Below are 19,795 nucleotides of genomic sequence, written 5' to 3'. Positions count from 1 at the left end.
AGAACTAATGAGTGCATTTCTTTGAATCAGGAGAGGTTAACCTTCAACAGTCAGAACTGAAGAAATGCGTTCGTTCTTACTCACCGAAGTAAATGACTTGTCTCGCAATGCTGCTACAAACCCCATCCGACCATCATGGTTTCCATGGTTTCCATAAATCGTTAATACTGGTATGATTACTCTGAGAAGGAAAAATCCGATTTCCATCTTCACGGTTTCGAAGTCCTAAATTGTTCCGCGTGTGTAACGACCACTTTGCCGACGGAACTTTCCAAACTGCACACATTCCTCCCGCCGTCCCGCACAAAGCTACACGCAGCAAGCTTATTTTCGTGGTACTTCAACTGAAACAGTCTGTGACATTTGTAGCACAACGGGATACCCAAGTAACTCGCTGTCGCTAGTTTCCAGCTGATAGTTGTAACCAAACAAAAGACTACATATGTTCCGCTAAAATCGCTCTTCATGTTCCCGAACTACGGACAATTGCTAACGCTACTCGTCCATAGCTGAATTATCAAGAAACCTAAGGTGTTGGTGGTGGTTAGTGTTTAACTTCCCGTCGACAACGAGGTCATTAGAGACGGAGCGCAAGCTCGAGTTAGGGAAGGATTGGGAAGGAAATCGGCCGTGCCCTTTCAACGGAACCATCCCGGCATTTGCCTGAAACGATTTAGGGAAATCACGGAAAACCTAAATCAGGATGGCCGGAGACGGGATTGAATCGTCGTCCTCCCGAATGCGAGTCCAGTGTGCTAATCACTGCGCCACCTCGCTCTGTAAGAAACCTAAGGACATCTTTTACATACAGTATGATTTAACGTTCTCTTCGTAAACGTTTTGGTCTGACCCAGTACTTCTACTACGTCGAAAGACTAACAAACGCCCTATGTTGTAACCATTACTTAACTGTCAGGGAAGATAATACACCAGTGAATAATTCTGTAACAGCTGTGATAAACGCTGTCAAATTTAATCAACGAGCAGACTTTCTTCTGGCGTTCCAATGTGTTAGTCAGTTCATTTTACTGCACAAAACTTTTATGATAAACCTTTACTTGTTAATCAGGTGCACCGAGCATCGAAGAGAGAACTACAATTCTGAAGTTTCCCGAACCCTAAGAAACATATAGATATTTCTCCGACATAATTTTCAGAATGAAAGTAGTAGATTCTCCATGACATTTACGGTAATCCAGTTTATAACCTACCAACGGCTCTGGATAAAATTTAAATTGAAAATCGCGGTAAAGTGTCTGCAAATGTTCTCAGGATATCACCTTGAAATTCGGTAGTGTTAGAAAATCGAAGTAATGTTATTGAGCTTCGGAATGTAATCTGATTCACTCTCAAATGTGTTCTATGAAAGGATATTAAAAGTTTGTTCTCAGTAAAAAAAATTAAGTTCTCAGGCATCTAAATTGCGGGAAATGTCACTCTTGATCTCAGAGTAATGAAAGAAGAGACATATGCTTCGCGAATGGATGCAAGTCGACCGTAGTTCCTGTGAGAGTTTCAGACCAACAGTCGAAATCTCGCAGAGCAGAAATAAGATTTGCTATTCTGCGAAAATTCCTTCCTGCTCCACCCTGCTGCAGCTTGTGAACGCCCTGGCATTCTAGAACTGACACTGTCTCTTCAAAGTAGCACGGCAGAGACGTCGGAGAGCGCTTTTGTGCAACACGGTTTGCTCTGCAGAATAATTATCACTCACATCCGTCTGAGAGTTCACGAATTTCGCTTAAAGAGGATTCCCAAGTCCACGGAGCAGGACAGCGTGCAGGTTCGTTCCGGCGATCCCTTTTCTTGGAGTCTGACTGATCCGAGCAGCCCTAGCTGCCTGGAAACAAAATGTGGAGGGTTATACAGGATATAGAGACGGAAAACCTAGGACAAGATCCAGGTAAGCGGCCCGCCAGCATGGGGTGAGCCAAAGTGAGGTGATGTGTACCCTGCATAACAACCACTAGTACCTCTGCCACCCGCAACTAGTGCAAGGATTGTGAGCAGCAAATACTGCTCTACAGGAATGTTTGCATCAGATCATCATAATTATGCGTCTTCTGTCATCAGACCTTTTCATAGTACACTGCGTCAATCGCGTAGCCCGTAACAAACAGGGAACACACGGAACATGGTCATAGGAACTGTCATTCGTCAGCTCCATCTACCGTGGCAACGATTTCACTTCCGGACACATGTTCATGGCACCCTTTTTCCTCTATTTATAGTCAGGAATCCGTTGCTAAGGTTTGTCGGTGTTGTTTATGTTCACTCTGTACCTGTAACTGATGCGGTACGGGCTCTATGAATTGTAGATATCAAATGAAGTAACTGACCAAATTGGTTCTTACTTGTGCTTCTGAGTAATGCATAGTATGTTACCGCTGTAGGTGTTTAATGACACTTCTGCGATGTAATCAAAGGACCGTACTTTTCATACCGGTAGTGTCATAATTTCTTGTTATTAAAGCAAAGGACGTAGATCATTCGCAGTGATATATGTCGCAGCGTTGAACAATTTATCTTTGTAATAAACTAGCAATAATCATTTGTACTGAAGAAAGTAGCATATGATGTACATGCATATTTCGAAAGATGTGTGGTTGATAACTGAAAATTAATCATATTTACATTTCATTTCAAGTATAAACGTCCTCACTGCCCCGCGTATCTACTCTGAATTGCAAATCGCAGTCAATAAAAGCGCGAAGCGGCTAGAAAGTTAATGTGGGCAAACGCGGCGCGCGCCGGCTGTTCGATAAGGGCGCCTAATGCGCTAGGGCGCCTAATGCGCTAGTAATTGTTTGCAGCCGAGCACGCGAGCTCACGCGTGTGGCTTCGTGTTTGCCGGCGCGGTGTTTAATTACACATTTGAAACCGAAGTTGTGCGACTTCCAACAGAAAACCGAATTTAATCCAATGCTTCGTGGCATCATATAAACACGATGCTACTTGCAAAATATGAAAGAGTCCTGCGGTTTTGAAGGGGAGTGGCGATGCAAAGGGGAACGAAAGATCATCTAATGATTCTTTGATAAAAACATCATGATTTATTTTAACTTTATGTGGACGTAATTACCACGGCATAGTTGGGAAAATTTCAGAGAAAGTGAGTATTTACTATGATCTGTTTGAATTTCCTTCGGCATCGACAATGGCAACAAGTCAACAGCACGCGTCATACTTCTGGGCTTTGGAACCTTGCGATACAGTTTCAGAATTTCCATGGCATGCATTTTGGTCATCATGAAAGTTTAGGCTCACTTACTGGAAGGAAATGTATTTCAGTTGGGAATTTGGCCAACCTTCAGCTGTATGAGGGAATCATGACACTGAACATTTGCCCCGGATGTCCCGCTTGCGGAAAACATGTCCGTTCAAACATTGCCCTGTGCTTGTCACAAACACAGGCAGTGTAATATCGTACCTGCACGCAAGTAAGTTGTGAGACTATTAATATATTCTACTACTAAGTGTACATCGCGAATCCACACAAATAAAGGGAACTATAGTTTTCAAAATGGTTCAAATGGCTCTAACTACTATGGGACTTAACGTCTGAGGTCATCAGTCCCCTAGACTCAGAACTACTTAAACCTAACTAACCTAAGGACATCACACGCATCCATGCAGGAGGCAGGATTCTAACCTGCGACCGTAGCAGCAGCGCGGTTCCCGACTGAAGCGCCTAGAACCGCTCGGCCACAGCGGCCGGCTTACAGTTTCCTCATATCTTGAAAAGTTCACGGCCGACTTACTACATTTTTTACGCGATACTCTTATAAACATTCGGGCAGACATTTGATACGTGCTGCCTGCCTTACACACACGAACGACTGAAAAACGAAACCGTTGTTTCCAAAAATACAGCAAAGTTCTTGACCGACTTACCTCAGATTTTTACACGACACTAATAAACATTTGAACAGAAATACGCTATTCACTGTCTAGTTTCCACATACGAATGGCCTCATATAATGCTTTATTAAGGCGTAGGCAGATATGCTCTAGATGTACGTTGATGTCGAGGGGAGATATTCCAATACTATACTACCAATCGTGACGCTCACATACAATACAGCGAAAGAAGACACTACAGGCATCACACTGTTCTTTCTGCTCCATAGCCGTGACGATAGTGGATACACTAATACGGGTACGTCCAGACGATACTAGGGATGGTTATCTGAAACATCTCATCACCAGGACCAAAGAAGCTGGACAACTGGCTCACATACGGATCGTGGGCGCCCAGGAGAGACACAGATATTTGTATAAAGAGAACCACTTGCCAGTGAAGTACAGCTCGATGAACTTGTGTTGTGTGGAATATATTAGCGTGGCCAAATACCATATGACTTTCGGAAAAATATCGTCCATAGAATCACGAGGACTGCAACAGCTGACAAGTGCAAGAATTATCGCACAATCACCTTAGCAGCTCTTGCATTCAGGTTGGTGACATAAAAAATATACAGAGGAATGGAAAAGAAAATTGAGTATTTGTGAGATGACGATCACTTTGGCCTTCGGAAAGGTAAAGGTACCAGAGAGTCAATTATGAATTTGTGGTTGATAAAGGAAGCGAGACTAAAGAAAAATCAAGACACGTTCCAAGAATTTGTCTACCTGGAAGAAGCTTTCGACAATGTAATATTGAACAAGATGTTCGAAATTCTGAGAAAAACTGGGTTAAGGGTTATATACAATGTGTACGATAGCGAAGAGAGCATAATAAGAGTGGATGACCAAGAACGAAGTGCTCTGATTAAAAAGGGTGCAAGGCAGTGGTGTCGTCTTTCGGCCCTACTGTTCAATCTGGACATCGAACAACAATGATGGAAATTAAAGAATAGTTAACAAGTCGAATTAAAATTCAAGGTGGAAGGATATCAATGATATGATTCACTGATGACACTGCTGTCCTGAATGAAAGTGAAGAAAAATTACATGCCGGCCGGAGTGGCCATTCGGTTTTAGGCGCTACAGTCTGCAACCGAGCGACTGCCTCGGGCATTGATGTCTGTGATTTCCTTAGGTTAGTTAGGTTTAATTGGTTCTAAGTTCTAGGCGACTGATGACCTCAGAAGTTAAGTCGCATAGTGCTCAGACCCATCTGAACCAGCCTAAAATTACATGATCTGCTGAATGGAACGGAAATTGTGATGAGTGCAGAATATAGATTGAGAGTAAATCGAAGGAAGAAGAAAGTAACAAGAAGTCGTAGAAATGAGGACAGTGAGAAAGTTAACACCAGGATTGATGTTCACGAAGTAGATGAAATTAAGGAGTCTAGCTGCCAAGGCAGCAAAATAACCCATGACGGACGGAGAAAGGAGGGCATCAAAAGCAGACTAGCTATGGCAGAAAGGGCGTCCCTGTCCAATAGCAGTCTATTAGTACCAAACATAGGTCTTAATTTGAGGAAGAAATTCCTGAGAATGTGCGTTTGGAACACAGTATTGTACGGTCGTCAAACGTGGACCTTGGGCACAGCTGAAGAGAACAGAATCGAAGCATTTGAGACTTAGGGCTAGAGACGAATGTTGAGAATTACGTGAACTGATAAGGTGGGGAAATGAGGAGGTTCTGCGCAGCATCGGACAGAAAAGAAATAGGTGGAAAACACAGACAAGGAGTAGCGAAGAGTAGATAGGACATCTGTTAAGACATCAGGGAATGGCTGCCATGGTACTAGAGGTAGCTGCAGAGCACAAAACTGTATAGGAAGGCAGAGACTGGATTATATCCAGTAAATAATCTAGGTCGTAGGTTTCAAGTGCTAGTCTGAGATGAAGAGATTGGCACAGAAGACGTAATCGTGATGGATTGCATCAAAACAGTCAGAAGACTGATAAATAAAAAAAAAAAAAGGAAATAGCTTCGTGTGAATAATCTTTACGCCTGTGTGTCAATTAAAAATATCGTAAAAAGTTACTAAACCGCTACTTTGGTCCGTGTCTTGTGCTTAGTCGCTTGTCGGCCATCGCATTCGAAGTTGAGCATTATGAGACGTCGTACCTGTCCTCCACACTACTCTCTATTAAAGTCCTCAGGAGCAGGCCGACGATGATGACCTCTCGTTCAAGGAAACCAGAGACCCGCTTGACCGTTGCGTAGCTTCAATGGGACGGGCTACCTTTGGTGTTCGTCGTCATGAACAGGACAAGACCAAACACAAGGAGCCGTCAGCGCTGCCGAACAGAAACCCATTGGCAAGTTTAAAATCCAGGGTACTAGGGTGGGCTCCAACTAGAATTTCTCAAAGCATGGGTCGCTGTTTTTCCAGGAGAGGGAGCAATGTCGGGAGATGTGCTGCAAGCTGTTTGGCTTGGCGTTTGGTGTCACTGAATGGCGTGCTGCCTACTTACGGCTACTTGTCATTCAGTATTTATCAGTTCTGGAAGATTCTCTAAATTCCTTATGTTTGTATTTTCTTGAATACTCGATATTTAAATGAATAGTAACAATCTCCAAACAGGAGTTCAGTTCTGTTCTTAGTGTGCGTTGGTGATCCTAACATATGTGGTTTTAATCGTAAATGATGTTCTTAACTGAAAACACAGCTTTGGGACCTGGTCTTCGTTCTGGCTATTCTGTCTCAATATTTTGGGGTGTCTGCATCACCAGTGTTGAAATAGCTAACGTGTTGGCTGCCGGGTGACGTCGTCGAGCAACACCGGTTTTTCAACAGGACCACACCCCGCCATTCTCAAGGCGCAAATGCGAGGAGGAAGCAATGTGCAAGGGAATTTAATACCTCCGTTCACAGAGGAGAAACAAGGAAGATACCACACACAGTACAAGTGTCAACACAAACAAAGATAACATCAGATATATCGATAGTGACTATTAATCAGCCTCACCTTGGGTTGTTTCTAGAATGAAATTTTCACTGTACAGCGGAGTGTGCGCCGATATGAAACTTCCTGGAGGATTAAAACTGTGTGCTGACCGAGAATTCTGGCAGAACTAAAGCTGTGAGGGCGGGGCGTGAGTCGTGCTTGGGTATCTCAGTTGGTAGAGCACTTTTCCGCGGAAGGCAAAGGTCCCGAGTTCGAGTCTCGGTCCGGCACACAGTTTTAATCTGCCAGGAAGTTTCATATCAGCACACACTCCGCTGTAGAGTTTTCATTCTAGAAACGCTATAATATTAATGTAATGTGGTTTTCCGATATAGGCATGTTAGTTGTGTAGAGTGCCACGCTCTTGGTACTCCAAAGGCAGGCATAATATTTCCCATAGCCGACAAATTTTCATCCCGCAAGGTTTTTAACCCACTCCCTATGGTGAGAAAAACCTACTACCTGTTACAGCAAAGAAGAAAAAAAGAGACATAGATTCTTTGTGCTAGCTGCTCTACGTTGCTTTCCGGAGATGTACAGCGCTCACTGTTCTCGTATGATTACAGTTCGGAAATTATGGTACACTCCTGTCAGTGCTACAAAATGATTGTCAACATTGGAAAATGCATGGAACAACACCTTAAGAGCAAATTGTGAAATGTTTAGTGGTGCTCTTTGACACACAGACTTGCACACCATGCTGCACTATCTCCATGAATAGAATACAGTTCCCTCTACACATCACAATTGTCATTCAAATGTGTACACACGTTCTGCAGTATCTCACAAACCCGTGTCACTTACTCAGACTCGATCTATGAACTGAAGACTCGATTTATGGACACAGCACATTATAAATCGATCCACTCTGTAGTTGTCTTGGCCGAATGTCAGACACCACAGAGAATTCAGAAACACATTCGTAGGTGAACAGGAGTCTCACACCCCCTTGACCCATTTCGGGGTGATCAGCGGTGGTCTGTGCCTTGATCCAGAAACTCCCGTTCATTCTGCTCCTGCGCGACTCCACTGGCAGCCGGTTGCACCACGATGCATGTGGTGGCCAACAAGCTGGTCATTAATGAAACTATTGATGACCATCATTCCACACTCACCACCCATCGTTCCACATTAACTGTCATTCAACCCCACATTTTAAACAATTGTCCAGGACTCATAATACTAAGACGATTCCAAATTTGCATGTGATGTTCGATGATATCTGTACGTCTCACGAGTTCAGTGGCCTATTTTAGTCGTAAGTCGTAAATAGAAACCTAATAAACAAAATTACGTTTCGTATTGACCAGCCGGCTCTAAGATGTACCACTTCTCTTAATAATTATGTCCTCAGAACATGGGAGGAAGTGTCTCACACATTCAGTATCACAATAGTGCTCTGTATCACAACATCGTGGAAGGATCTAACAGGACAAAATGGAACAAGTGTCAGTGTAGTTGTATATGATTAACTCAGTTTACACATTAAACCTGTGCCAGTATAAACTAATACCATTCAAACTATATACAAGACCTACACAATTGTCATCTAACCCTACACAAGGTGTAGTGACATGAGTCAGGAGTATCTGACTCTGTGTAAGCACATCAGCCTATGTGTCGTGGCATTACATTTCCGAGCGAAATGTACGTGCTGGGATAGAGCAACAATAAGTATCAACACAATCCTCGTAACGCGTGATGCGGCTCAATAACAAGCCACAGGAGGCCACACGTCCCTTATACCAAAAGACTCAGAAAACGCCCCAGAACAGCATCTGAAATGTTTTTGGTGGAATTCTGGTTGACCATGTATACATAGAATTTAGCCAAACAAACCAATTTACGGCTCCTAGGTGAGCCATTTCCTGTCTAGTGGACACAGCACAGAACCGTATTACTCAGTCTGGTGAGAATAAGTAGTAGCACCACCCAGAAGTTACATGTATCAGCTTAATAGTACAGTACTCGTTAGTCTGAGTGCTTTGTAAACTCGATGAGGTACGTATAAAATCCCGCAAATGCACGGAGAAAGAACAATTAAAGACAAACAACAGGACAAAGAACAATTGAAACACAAATAGCAATTCAAATTTACTACTATTTCTCTCTCACTCTTGCTGCTAACTTAGATAAGATTGATAATCAGCTTAATCACTCTTAAACTCCACAAAGTTATGTTCTGTTACTAGCTGCACAACCCCTCATCCATCACAATGTTTCGGTGTTCCATTTTCAAGAGACCAAGAGCACTGATTCGTAGTTGTGTACCTATGTACATGGTCACTGCTTCAGTCTCCTACACGTTGGTACATCATGACCTCTACATGTTTCGACACTGTGTCTTCCATTTTTATGGTTTACAATACATAACCATATGTGAAACAGAGTGTATTCTGCTGGACTTAAGCCCATAGAGCAACGGATAGTATGCATCATCAGTTCTCATTCACAGTGGTGGAGGAATGGGATGATTGTCATACACTCAGGCTAGCATGTACGTACCAATATTTATGTTGGATTTTCCTCCGATTGACGTATTTTCCGTCGATTTTCACATTTCAGTGCATTCTACCCAAATTTGTATGGCTTTCAATGCGTAACAGCGTGTAGAACAAGGGGGCAGAGGGGGGAGGGCGGTCTGCATCACTTCAGCCCATGGATCACGGATGATATGCACCATCAGTTACCGTCACGCAGTTAGAGGAATGGAATGGTTTTCGTACACGCAGACGAACATGAAACACCCTAATTTTTGTTATATTTTTCTTATTTTTATGTATTCTTCATACATTTTCGCAATTTCACCAGGTTTTCCACAATTTCAACGCAATTTACCTGATTACTCGAGATCCATACCATTGCTCTCGTCACCTCCACAAAACATCCCATCCCATCGATGCCATTATGCTCACGGTCAATAACATTGCAGCACGGTTCTCAGTTTATACTACCCCTATATTACCAACGGGTGTGTGACATTGACTGAAATAACACAAGAGCAATATCCCTCGTGCAAACTGATTAACATCGAAACGTTCCGCATGTGTGCGTCCCAGAGCATCATGTATGGGGGAAAGTCCGAACTCATGAGAAACGTGCTTGTGGTTCCAAGCCTTTGACTTTCTTGGAAGGATACAGGACGACGAGAAACGATAGCAACATTGAGTATCCTGACACCAAAATGTTTGGACTCAGTCAATATTACTACAACACAGTGTGTCTCCAAGGGGGCATTCATTTCTATGACTTACAACGTGTAACCGCATGTAGTGAAGTTCTTGGAGTAGCAGCAGTCATGGTCCAATATTACGTAGTATTGCTCATACGTACAGGGACATGGTCGGCAGTTTTATCTTGACATCACGTCTCTATAATGCACCATCCTTCTACAATTAAGACATATACTCGTATCGTCAATCGACAACCCTCCCCCCCCCCCCCCCCCTCCACCACCCGCAAAACGTGCAATTACATTGACTTCGACCAGTACGCCAACAAGTGCCCAGTTTCCATTGCTGTTTACTGTCAATGCTGAAGTCCCCCTTTCATAACCAGATTTCTCCAAACATGAAATTTTTAAAGTCATGTGTAAACTCGGATCGCATATCTGCAATAGACTCTTCTTTTCCCAGTTACCGCTGTCTTCGCCATCTACCCCAGTTTTCTTTTCATGAATTTGGTGTCATGTAGCTCCGGTTTCTTTTTCGTACTCATAGCACACTAACTGTACTTAGAGTAACAACTCTGAGCACTATGGAACTTAACTGCCGAGGTCATCAGTCCCCTAGAACTTAGATCTACTAACTAACCTAAGGACGCCACACACATCCATGCCTGAGGCAGGATTCGAACCTGCGACTGTAGCGGCAGCACGGTTCCAGACTGTAGTGCCTACAACCGTTCGGCCACCCCGGCGTACTTAGAGTAATAATTTCCTTAATGGGAAAGGTTTCAAGCCTGATCAATACATCGGTTCCTCTCCTTAATATTTGTCAGAAGAAACACTGTTAGTGAGAAGCAGCTATAATTTCGTAATATCTGCATTCGATCGTATGGTGGAGAACGCTATCCTAGATTGGGGGGATATCGGTATCACCTACGTTAACATAGCGGTTCTGTAATACTTATATCGTCGTTGACGGAATCAGTGCCACGAATCCCCACGAAGTTTACAGGCGAGTAATTAAAAATTATTGCAGATAGATAGTAATTTGTAAGCTTTTCTCTGTATTGAGGGTCTGGGAGTATCAGTGAATCAAAACGCTCCAAAATTACATCAAAATATTTTCAAAGTACATCCAAACTGCAATAAAACAAAACTTTCCACAGGTCTTCAATACGTCTGTGGCAGCGACTTCCTTAAAACTGCGTCACTGACTGGGACTACAAGCTTGGACCTCTCTCTTTTGCAAGAATGTCCTCTACCTAGTGAGGTACCCAAGTGTGACGCACGACCCGACCTGACAGCTGTATTTTCGCGAGTACCTCACTACCTGCCTTCTAAACTTCACAGAAGTTCTGTTAGTTACGCCGTGGGATTAGCTCTTCCGGAAGAAAGAATACTATTAAAGCATATATTTTCTATTAAAAACAGTCTTTATCACAATTTATTTAGTACGGTGAGCGGTTTCGGCCACTACTGTGGTCATCTTCAGACCAATGAGTAAGAACCTTCTTCTGCTAGAGAATCACTACTGACAGTCAACGTACTAAATAAATTGTGATCAAGAGTGTTTTAATAGTAAATATTTGTAACGTATTGAATGTGACTCCCATAATGTATTCAAAAGCAATTAACTAAAACATAGCTTAGCCACAACATAGGGCATTGTTCGCACAGAATTTAGCAATGTGGGCAGCCACAGCCGTTAAACTTCATAATGAATGGAAGTAAAATGTACCGCAAGACAGCTGCAATTGCCGGCCGCGGTGGTCTCGCGGTTCTAGGTGCGCAGTCCGGAACCGCGCGACTGCTACGGTCGCAGGTTCGAATCCTGCCTCGGGCATGGATGTGTGTGATGTCCTTAGGTTAGTTAGTTTTAAGTAGTTCTAAGTTCTAGGGGACTAATAACCACAGCAGTTGAGTCCCATAGTGCTCAGAGCCATTTGAACCATTTGACAGGTGCAATTAAAGATTTCTGAATTGTCACATCCAGTTTCGCTGCATAAAAAGGAAGAATTCCATGTAATACATATGATAAAAGTACTATAAGAAAGTTTCTAAAATTTTTAAACGAATTTTAAGTTTATTGATAATTTTTAAGAAATTATAAAAATATTTTTATAGGCCCTGTGTAAATTATTTCAACAAGCAATCCATGTGTCTAAAACGTGGATATTAATTATTAACTTTTTTCATCAGGACATTTACCTTCCTCTCGATGAGCCATTCTTTTGCTCAACTTTTTTTTATTATTCTACCTTGAGGTACATTCCTTCACTGTTAGGATGCTCCACCTCATTCCATATTAAAAAATCCCGCCGCGTTTACCTTGTGTCGCCGTCTTACCGTCGCTCACTAGCGCCTATCATCGTATGTCTACTTTCAGTGTTAGTACACGCCTGACCGCCTACCGCTCTGTACCCTTGCAGCCACCACAGTGCATCTGTAGATTCTTGTCTTATATTACTTCCAGTTATCTTTCTATCTTACATTTCTGCTGTGGCTAGGTGCCTTTTCACATAACAGAGTCCGTCTGACAAAGATGTTTTGACACGTCAGTAGCTACACTCCTCGAAATGGAAAAAAGAACACATTGACACCGATGTGTCAGACCCACCATACTTGCTCCGGACACTGCGAGAGGGCTGTACAAGCAATGATCACACGCACGGCACAGCGGACACACCAGAAACCGCGGTCTTGGCCGTCGAATGGCGCTAGCTGCGCAGCATTTGTGCACCGCCGCCGTCAGTGTCAGCCAGTTTGCCGTGGCATACGGAGCTCCATCGCAGTCTTTAACACTGGTAGCATGCCGGCGACAGCGTGGACGTGAACCGTATGTGCAGTTGACGGACTTTGAGCGAGGGCGTATAGTGGGCATGCGGGAGGCCGGGTGGACGTACCGCCGAATTGCTCAACACGTGGGGCGTGAGGTCTCCACAGTACATCGATGTTGTCGCCAGTGGTCGGCGGAAGGTGCACGTGCCCGTCGACCTGGGACCGGACCGCAGCGACGCACGGATGCACGCCAAGACCGTAGGATCCTACGCAGTGCCGTAGGGGACCGCACCGCCACTTCCCAGCAAATTAGGGACACTGTTGCTCCTGGGGTATCGGCGAGGACCATTCCCAACCGTCTCCATGAATCTGGGCTACGGTCCCGCACACCGTTAGGCCGTCTTCCGCTCACGCCCCAACATCGTGCAGCACGCCTCCAGTGGTGTCGCGACAGGCGTGAATGGAGGGACGAATGGAGACGTGTCGTCTTCAGCGATGAGAGTCGCTTCTGCCTTGGTGCCAATGATGATCGGATGATCGTATGCGTGTTTGGCGCCGTGCAGGTGAGCGCCACAATCAGGACTGCATACGACCGAGGCACACAGGGCCATTACCCGGCATCATGGTGTGGGGAGCGATCTCCTACACTGGCCGTACACCTCTGGCGATCGTCGAGGGGACACTGAATAGTGCACAGTACATCCAAACCGTCATCGAACCCATCGTTGTACCATTCCTAGACCGGCAAGGGAACTTGCTGTTCCAACAGGACAATGCACGTCCGCATGTATCCCGTGCCACCCAACGTGCTCTAGAAGGTGTAAGTCAACTACCCTGGCCAGCAAGATCTCCGGATCTGTCCCCCATTAAGCATGTTTGGGACTGGTTGAAGCCTCGTCTCACGCTGTGTGCACGTCCAGCACGAACGCTGGTCCAACTGAGGCGCCAGGTGGAAATGGCATGGCAAGCCGTTCCACAGGACTACATCCAGCATCTCTACGATCGTCTCCATGGGAGAATAGCAGCCTGCATTGCTGCGAAAGGTGGATATACGCTGTACTAGTGCCGACATTGTGCATGCTCTGTTGCCTGTGTCTATGTGCTTGTGGTTCTGTCAGTGTGATCATGTGATGTATCTGACCCCAGGAATGTGTCAATAAAGTTTCCCCTTCCTGGGACAATGAATTCACGGTGTTCTTATTTTAATTTCCAGGAGTGTATGTCAGTATGTTGCGGTTTTAATTTAGTGTCCTCCATTTCATGGGTTCTATACGTATACTCTATTGTCTTCTTACTCAATCAGCCTTGCGGTATTGACATGTTATCATAATGGAATGAGGGTGAGTGAAAGGGGTTGGGTGTGAGAAAGCGCGAGGGGTGGGGTGGGATGCTGGTTAGTTAGCTCGCTGACGGTGCCAATTTCGATCTTTTCTTATTTATATCTTTTGTTTTCGCTCACCGTACTTATATATGTTTTCTTCTCGTCGTGCATTAACGTTCCTCTTTTATTTATTCCGACGACTTCCACTCTTCAGGGATATGATTTTTAACTGCGATGTTTGGTGGCGTTTGGTGCTCTAATACGTATTAATTACTTTTGAATACATTGTGGGAGTGAACAGTTATAGTAGTGTTACAAATATTTACTATCATAAACAATCTTGATATCAATTTATTTGTTAAGGTGAGCGGTTTCGACCACTACTGTGGTCATCTTCAGACCAATGAGTAAGGACCTCCTGCTGGAGAATCACCAGCAGAAAGAGGTCCTTACTCATTGGTCTGAAGATGACCACAGTATTGGTCGAAACCGCTCACCTTAATAAATAAATTGTGATCGAGACAGCTTTTGATAGTAAATAATACGTTTTAATATTGATCTTGTTCTGCTTGCTTAAATACTTTACGTGGGATCTACAACGTAATTCAAAATTTTTTGTTAAAAATTTGTCTTGACAAATTTAAAACTTTTTAAAAACTTTTTACAAAATTCGTATAGTCCTTTGATCATATATGTTACATGGGATCTTTTCCTTTTTATATAGTTCACCTAAGGATGCTACAATGTAATGCAGGAAAACCAGTTGTGACAATAAAGAAATCACCATTTACAGCTATCTTGTAGTTCATTTTACTTCCATTTTATATGACCACTTAATATAATCCCTCAATGCTTACATGATGTGACGTGGTGAGGATGTTAAATGCTAATATCACGACCCTTTATCGCCCAGTTCTGTTGACTTGTAATAATTGGAATCTCACATTTATCTGCCTCTAAAGAGAACCTGTTATAAATTCAAGCAAGCGGATATTTATTCCAAGAGTTTCTTCGTTACCTTATATGTTCCAACGAACATTATTTCCAATTGTTTCATTCACTGCTTGGGTAATACGTTATATTTACAAACGTTACCACTGTGTTAATGATAGTGGCCTCATTTTGGGCAGAAAAGACAGCTCGTTTGGGGAGGGGTGGGGGGTTGGGAGGGGAGATGATGTTGGTTTATGGGGCGCTTAACATCAACATGGTCATCAAGTCTCGTAAAAGTCCCCAATCTTCCCGTTTCCAGCCCGGCTACGTTTCGAATGATGATGATATGACAATGAGGTGAAGAGGACACACCTAGTCCACGGGCTGAGAAATTCCCCGTCCCAGCTGGGAGTCGAACCTGGGAGCCTGTAATCCAGAGGTAGCAATGCTAGCCGCTAGATTGCGCGCTGCGAACTGAAGGAAGGACGAAGTTGTATCTTAATTCTTCGAGTAAGATATCGAAGTTGTGTAAATTTTATTGACTTTAGCGTTTTCAGTTTTCGCAGTTGTCCAGTGTAGTTAATTGTGACGCATCGGTTCTTGATCAACTGCTGTTGCTTGAAAAGGCTTGCTACTATTTCGACTGGGTTATCCAGGGAGAGGGGGGCATTTAAGCGACGTAGCCGAAATTTCAAGTACGGTGCCATTTACTTTACTCTTGATATTGGCACTGGTTAAAGGAAAAAAAAAGTCGTTACAAAATCGTTAGAACACATCGACATACAATCTGGATAACTACACGATAAATAATCCACACATGTAATTAATGTACATTTAATGCACACATGAATCATACATTAAACTTTCCACATACACTCTAAGACAAGAAAGAAGACGCTCCACGGAGGGAGCAACGGAGTGGCCACAAAATCGGTGGCGAACTAATGATTACAACTGTTTATTCCAGAAAAAGAGATTCACAAATTGACCAACTCCACAACTCGTTTGTTCACCTCTGGCCCTTAAGTAAGCAGATATACGGCTTGACGTTGACTGATAGAGTTGTTGGACGTACTCCTGAGTGATATCGTGCCAAACGCAGTCCCACTGCTCCGTTAGGTCCTCAAAATCCCAAATTGGTGGGAGGACGCTGCCCATAATGCTCCAAACGCTTTGAATTGAAGAAAAATCAGGCTACCTTCCGGCCCAAGGTAGAATTTAGCATTCCGAACTCTCGCCATATGCGAACTGGCATTTTCTTGCTGTAATGTAAACCCAGTAATTTTGTAGAAGAAAGGATACAGCGAGAAGAGAGGACAGCTGATAAGAGATCAAATGAAAGCTACGGACAAATAGAGAAACTATTTTGAAATTCTTCTGAATGGGGACGATACCGTCAACAGCGTTGCGACAGCAGCACGAGAAAAAGAAGATTGCGCGGAGACGATAGAGTGACAAGAATGAACTACCGATCATAGATGTAGTAGTAGCCTTAAATATGCTGAATGCAGGAAAGGCGCCAGGAATAGATGCCACACCTGCAAAGATGCTGGAAGAGAGAAGAGATATCCTACCAGAGACTGTATACCATCTGATGTTTAATTTGCAGGAGAGAAAGGATCCGTGCAGAATGGAAGCAATCTGTCGTTTGCCCAATACTAAGGAAACGAGACTTAATAAGATGCAGCAACTATAGAGGAATTATCTTACTATGCACTACTTATAAGATGATCAACATGTTATTGCTGAAGCAGGAGGTACCTACATTCCAATACCCAGGGTTTACAAAGAGAAGAATCAACCGTGGGCCAACTAGATAAATACGGCAAATGCTATCAGGGAACTCGGAATTTCTCAGAGATTTTCAATGCCGTTTTGTCTAGTTCCAAAAAGCGTATGATAGTGTCAACAGGCAAGCAATGTGGCAAGAACACGAAATGGCGCATGCACCTAGAAAATCAATAAAAATAACTTAAACATGTAAGAGAGAACACGCATAGTGAAAGTGAGTGGAAAGATGTCAGAGAAATTCGAGATGAAGATTGGAGTGCGACAGGGAGACTTTCTCTGCCGCCGTCTGTTCAGTATGATTGTGGAAAGAGCGCTGATAAAGGTAACAAGCCTGAAGACAGGGGTTCAGCTGGGGAGAAGAATCAACACTCTGTCATCTGCAGATGATGTAGTTTTAATAGCAGACCATGAGCAAGATCTGCTTCAGATGGGAAGAGTATTAATGGAAGAGGCAATGACAACAGAGCAGGCCTGAAGATGGATATGGATAAGACCAATTACTTTTTTGTGATGAGGGAGAACGATGTCATACCGTTAGATGTAGATGGTAAAATATTTGAAAAAGAGTTTAAATGTGAAAGAAAGGAAATAGGCCATCAAATGATTGCAAAAATACAAGTAGGAAACAGATGGGGTTTTCACTCAGAAAGCTGCTGAAGACCCGGCATCTATCAAGATCCGAAAGATTAGGATCTACAGGGCATAAACATAGACCTGGACTATGACATAAAGTACAGAAAGAAAACTCCTGATATCTGAGAGTGCCATTCTGAGATAGATTTTTGGGCCAATAAGGGATGAGGACTACTGGAGAAAAAGGAAATATGACGAATGGCAGGAGCTGCACAAGTCACTGGGCGTAGTGGATGTGATTGGAGAGAGAAGAATGAGGTGGTACGGGCACGTAATGTGGCGAGAAGTCCAGATCACCAGGCAGTTGATGGAGAAAGACATGAGGGGCTACAGACCGAGGGAGACACCACGGCTGAGGTGAATTGACGGGATCAGAGAGGACACGTCTAAGGTGGGACTAGTTGGATAAGATTACATAGTCCGACGAAGATGGAAGAGGCCGAAAACCGGCTACTGTTCTTGTGGCCCAACTAGTATGTAAGCAAGTTATGTAAGGCCACCATGGTTTGATGTGAAGGATAACAAAATGAGGCATAGAATACCATCGATGTACTGCTGTGCTGTAAGGGTGCAGTGGATGACAACCAAAGTGATCCAGCTATGGAAATAAAATGCACTCCTGGTTCGGTCAGGCCATATGGCGGGCGACAGTGTGATATCCCACCACTGTCTGGGGAATCTCCATGCATGTCTTTGGTGGAAGTCGGGCCTCAGTTATAAGCAGGACTCACCGCTGGAGGCAGTTATACTCGAATGAATGAGACTCCATGCGAAAGAAACAGCTTCACAACGATCATAGGTCAGACTCGTGATGTATCGTATTTAACAACTTGGCCAGCCGGAGTGGCCGAGCGGTTCTAGGCGCTGCAGTCTGGAGCCGCGCGACTGCTACGGTCGCAGGTTAGAATCCTGGCTCGGGCATGGATGTGTGTGGTGTCCTTAGGTTAGTTAGGTTTAAGTAGTTATAAGTTATAGGGGACTGATGACCACAGCAGCTAAGTCCCATAATGCTCAAAGCCATTTGAACCATTTTTTTGACAACTTGACAAAAGTAGCGAAGTAATTTGGGCATTTCATAAGATTTCCACTGCAACTTCCAATTGGTTACATTGGTAAGAGACACTTTAAAATCACACACATACCCTTTGACGTCTTATGTAACTAATATGTAAGTTACCAATTTTATCGTGCATGCAGCATCTCAGTAACCAGTTACAGCACAAGATCGCTGGGCTAATGCCACATCAGTTGAACCGAGGAGTCCGCCGAACTATGATACCAATTGTAGGACGATATGTCCTGCATTCCTTCGACCCTAAGGGAAATCAGGTGTCAGTTGCCTGCTACAGTACGTGGAATGGTTCAAATGTCTGTGAGCACTATGGAACTTAATATGTTAGGTCATCAGTCCCCTAGAACTTAGAACTACTTAAACCTTTTTTAACCTAAGGACACCACACACATCCATGTCCAAGGCAGGATTCGAACCTGCGACCGTAGTGGTCGCGCGGTTCTAGACCGGAGCGCCTAGAACCGCTCGGCCACCCCGGCCGGCTAGTACGTGGAATATTTTGATGTAGAATCATAGCTACAATGGTCTTAATTGTGACCCTCACACCGTCTGATCTCTGTCTCTACATTTGCAACGGAACGCCAGTATGTATCTCTACGTTCATATTTGAAAATAGCGCCAGTGTTGTTGAAAGAATTTACTCCATTTAGTAACAGCCAGTGTGGAAAAATGTCATCAGTTAATGAAATGAGTGTAGTGAGCGTGTGGTGAAAGAGGAAGCTGTGAAGCGGTGTGCGCCCGTTGACAGTGCGGGCTGATCACGAGGCCTCGGTCCGGGCTACAGGGCAGCGACGAGTGAGTGGCGGGACGCGTTGGCAGCAGCCTCACCGCACACGTCGCCGTGCATCACAGGTGTAATTGGCGGCGGCGGTGGGGGCGGCGGGGGCGGCGGGGGCGGCGCTGATTGGATTTACCGGCGGCGCCACCGCCGCATCTGGCAGAGTCAGCGCCACCGCATCGCACCACGCGTCGCGACGCACCAGCAGGCGCCGAGCGCTCTGTGGCATTCCGTACAGTTCATCAAATACACGCTACGAAAGTTTCTCTACAATTTATGTGGTACATAGTATCGTTTCTCTCTAGAACTCGTCTCAAGGTGTACTCAATAAAGTGTTATTAATTACAAACAATCCTATCGGAGGAACATCCGCAACTGAGCATTATAGCAGAGGTTGAAATTACCGCTCCACTTGTAAGGTTATTGTTATTTAAAACACGACCGGTTTCGGTCTCTTATATGCCCATCATCAGAT

At 44.1% G+C, this 19,795-nt stretch overlaps 1 protein-coding gene across 1 annotated transcript in view; it reads right to left on the bottom strand.

Moving 5' to 3' along the window:
* The window catches only part of LOC126267933 (spidroin-2-like), a 163,233-nt gene extending 143,684 nt beyond the window's left edge, over positions 1 to 19,549 (bottom strand). The window contains exon 1 of the mRNA XM_049973244.1: positions 19,371 to 19,549. Coding sequence (XP_049829201.1) covers positions 19,371 to 19,549 — 179 coding nt within the window. The remainder of the gene's footprint in view (positions 1 to 19,370) is intronic.
* Positions 19,550 to 19,795: the final 246 nt, after the last annotated feature.

Source organism: Schistocerca gregaria, chromosome 4 (genome assembly GCF_023897955.1).
Source record: "Schistocerca gregaria isolate iqSchGreg1 chromosome 4, iqSchGreg1.2, whole genome shotgun sequence".
NCBI classification, from domain to species: Eukaryota; Metazoa; Arthropoda; class Insecta; order Orthoptera; family Acrididae; genus Schistocerca; species Schistocerca gregaria.
This window is presented reverse-complemented; position numbering and strand designations above follow the sequence as displayed.